Source organism: Budorcas taxicolor, chromosome X (assembly GCF_023091745.1).
Source record: "Budorcas taxicolor isolate Tak-1 chromosome X, Takin1.1, whole genome shotgun sequence".
NCBI lineage: Eukaryota > Metazoa > Chordata > Mammalia > Artiodactyla > Bovidae > Budorcas > Budorcas taxicolor.
In genome coordinates this window covers 125,387,374-125,390,961 of record NC_068935.1, presented here as the reverse complement: position 1 = coordinate 125,390,961, position 3,588 = coordinate 125,387,374, and the positions used below count along the sequence as shown (strand labels likewise).

General features: G+C 42.1%; 1 protein-coding gene across 1 annotated transcript; it reads right to left on the bottom strand.

Annotated features, from left to right (window-relative positions):
• Positions 1-1,121: 1,121 nt before the first annotated feature.
• On the bottom strand, positions 1,122-1,577 carry LOC128070427 (ARL14 effector protein-like). Its single transcript, XM_052663741.1, has one exon. It carries the CDS (start codon positions 1,575-1,577, stop codon positions 1,122-1,124), a length of 456 nt encoding a protein of 151 aa, XP_052519701.1.
• Between the last annotated feature and the right edge of the window lie 2,011 nt (positions 1,578-3,588).

Sequence of the window (3,588 nt, the reverse complement as noted above, 5' to 3'; positions counted from 1 at the left end):
ATACATAGCCATTTGGTGGGATAGAGATAGGGGCCTTCTGTCTATTTTTAGCCCATTATTTCTGCAGCCTCAGCCAGTGCCTGCACAACTGTGTTCAGTGGAAAGTCTCTTTGTGCCGAATCCAAAGCTTCAGAAGAAGCAATTAAATGTTCATGAGACATAAACGTGGAAAAGTGGAAAAAGCAATTTTCTCCTTACAGATAGATCATTTGAATAAAACTTGGTATCAAAGATGACTGAAGAGAAACTTTCCCGATGACGCTGTGGGTGTGAACATTTTCATAGAGATTTTCCCTAGAAACAGTTTTGCACAATAGCTGCCAAACCTGGCCCAGATGTTTCACATCAGTCTTCTGAGATGGTATCTTCACTGAGGTCAGCAGAAACTCTAGCTGAATTTCCTTAAATCCTATACCTCTAAGACCAAGTGCAACTTAGGCCTTAGGAATTTTGTACCACGTTGGCCAATTCTGTGTGGCTGGTAACCTTAGCCACAAAAAACTGCTTTTAAATCATTTCTAGGTAACAATTAGATTAAAATTTGTCCTTTGAAGTCTGCTTCCAGTTGGCATTTTGGATATCACTTAAATTGAATCTCTGCTTCTGTGCTCATATGTTGGGTCACGTGGCCATGGGGCCTATTAAAGGTTTTTTTGTAAAAAAAAAAAAAAAAAAAAATTTCATTTTAATATTGTTAAAACAGTAACACTAAAAGCATGAGACTATGAATATGCAGTGCAAGTCAATCCAAATAGCCATTCTGATTTAGACTTGATGATGTGTAAGATCCTAACGGTAACTATTATAAACATATGTTCTTTGTCAAGACAAGCTCTCAGCTACAGAATTCTAAAACTCCATCTCCTAAGGTACCAGCAAAGAGGAAAGGGATTTTTAACCCGAGAGCAGAATAGGAATGGAGTTGCTGGTTACCAGGGGAGGAATCTGAGTCATCACAGCAGGAAGGTTAGAGAAGGACTTGGTTCTATGGCTTCAGAGAACACTAACTAGTCTAAACTATATTTTTAAAACTTTTCTCCCCCAGTCCTAAAATTCACCCAGGAGAAAGAGGCTGGTGTAACTGCAAAGCAGAGAAAATGGATCAGCCTGGAGGGCTGCTCCTAGTCGGAGAGGTCGAATGGCATCTTGCTGATGACCTCCCCATTCTCGTCGACTATGGTGTGGTAGACCCAGCGGCGGTTGCAGCGGCAAGTGGGCCCGCACTTGGTGGAGTTACACCTGGGGCACGGGTAGAAGCAACCCAGGCAGTCTTCATCAAGGCAGTCACACAGGTCAGCCTGATTGAAGGTGAGCCTGCCCTTTCGGTCATACTTGTTGACTTTGCGTTTTACAGGAACAAACTCATTCTTCCTTGCCATTTGCTCTTCCTTCATCAGCTGCCTTAATTTAGGGTTAAAGTTGGCTACCTGAGGCCCGGGATTTTGAAATGACAACCGTTTTAACTGCCGCTCCACCCGTTTCATCTGCTTCAGTTGCATCTCACTTGGTTTCTCAGGAGACCTTGGACGTGCAGGTCTCTCTCGCACGGAACTGCTTTTTTCTGCTTGTTCACTCATTTCTGCTCACCTGGGGACACAAACAAAGTCAGCAACCATTTGTGGGAGCTCAGTCAACCATGAGGACGCTGGAGCTGGTAAACGTCATTTCAGAATGGGCCTATGAAGTTTTTACTTCAAACCTGGGTTAAGTGGATAGGAGCAAGTTTATCAACACCAACAAATCTTTGGACAAAAGTGCTTTTAGCAGATAGTATTTCCTCCTTTATTTAACCATCTCTTTTTTCTATCAACTGTTTAAATAACCATTCGTGTCGGTCTAGACTAGTACTTCTCAAACATTAATGTGCATATGAATCAGGAAACATCTTGTTAAAAACTAGATTCTGATTCAGTTAGGACTGGGGTGGGGCCAGAGAATCTACCTGTGTAATGTATGCCCAGATTATACTGATATTGCTAATTCCAAACCTACTTTGAGTCTCAAGGGCCTAGAGCTAAACCAATAGTGATCAGGGGCAACAATTCCTTTGCTTTAATAGAAACCCAGTTATTCTTCTTAGGTGAGTGCCCCTAGGATAGAAAAACAACAGTTTTTATGTCAAGAATCTCTTTCTCTCCACAATCCCCCCCACCACCACCGCCCCCACACAAGGCAAACTCTTGACTTTTCCTCCAGCTAAATTGGTTTGAACAAAGAAAATACTGTTTGAACCACTTCAGATCAATAAACATATTCCTTGTTTCTAATGACTGTAGTAAGTAATGGAAATTGGATGGTCATTTTTAGCAATTGCCTTTTCTCATTAAAACATCAGCACATTAGCTGTGGTTTATTTCATTTGAAGTCACCTCCAATTCTTCTCAGGAAACACTCTACAAGCTACTTTAAGGTAATTCATCATATTGAATTAGTGACTGGTTTCTAAAAGGCTTTCTAAGGTCAGTACACTCTCAAGGACTTTCAGTGTCATTTCACCTCTCTCCATGTCTCACTGTCTCTGTGTGTCTGTCTCTTCCCTCACCACTCCCCCCATCCCTCTGTTTCTCTCCTAATTGGCCCATGTCCTACAGACTCCACAAAGCTTCCCAAACTACTAATAACTTAAAGTAGAGAGGCAGAGGATGCCCATTTCTTTAAGGATGTTCTGCCTAGCTTCAAGAAGCAAACTGGCCAAAAGGAAGAGAGACAGAGGATGGGGCATCAGCTGTGAGAGGATCAGCATACTAGAGAAAAATTCCCTTTGCTTCTCACTGGAGAGTTTCAGGCAATTCCAGAGGAGTGGCCACACTCTGTTTGATACATACTACCTATTTCACACAACAGGTTCCCTTTTAGGTCTTCCTTGGCATTTGAACGATGTAGTGTCTACAGAGAGGGAAAAGCAAATGATTCCCCTGACTCTGTCTCTTGAATTGGATTTATTTGCCAGGATCTTGTTGAGTAAATACCCAGGACAGAAATAATACAGTTTCATAATTTCCATCTAAGTTAGTGCAATGTTTTGGCAAGTCTAGAACATTTAGTTTTTTATTACTCTAATTCTCTGAGTTGTAATTTCATAGTTGACTCCTTACCTTACTTTTTTTAGGGGGAAAAGGGTAGCAGCTACCTTTCTGATCCATTACCCTAGGCAGAGGAGCCTCAGGCCTCACACTGCCAGGGATCAAACACTAGCACTGTCTTCACCACTAACTATCTGACTTTAACTTAAGATGACTTCAGCTGCTTAACCTCAGTTTCCTCATCTGAAAATAGGGATAATAATAGAACCTTCTCTATGGGTATGCCCTAAATTAGGTGCAGTGAGAACTTCAAAGATGATTTAAGACCAGGTTTCTGCCCGCAAAGGTTTGGCAATCTCCACTGGAGAGATCAAGTGTCTGCAGCTCACTGCAAGGACAAGGAAAGGTGCTCCAGTTCAGATTCTGAGAACCCTATGGGGGGTGGGGGTGGGGTTCGTAATAATCAAACATCAATAGAGGCATCCCTATTTAGAACTAAGCTTTATATCTTCTTTCTGCACCCCCACCCAGTTTAGTGAGGTGCTCAGTCACTCAGTTGTGTCCA

What these genes read in the sequence shown, in the direction of transcription:
- LOC128070427 (XM_052663741.1), bottom strand. Translation starts at nt 1,577, where the DNA reads ATGAGTGAACAAGCAGAAAAAAGCAGTTCCGTGCGAGAGAGACCTGCA.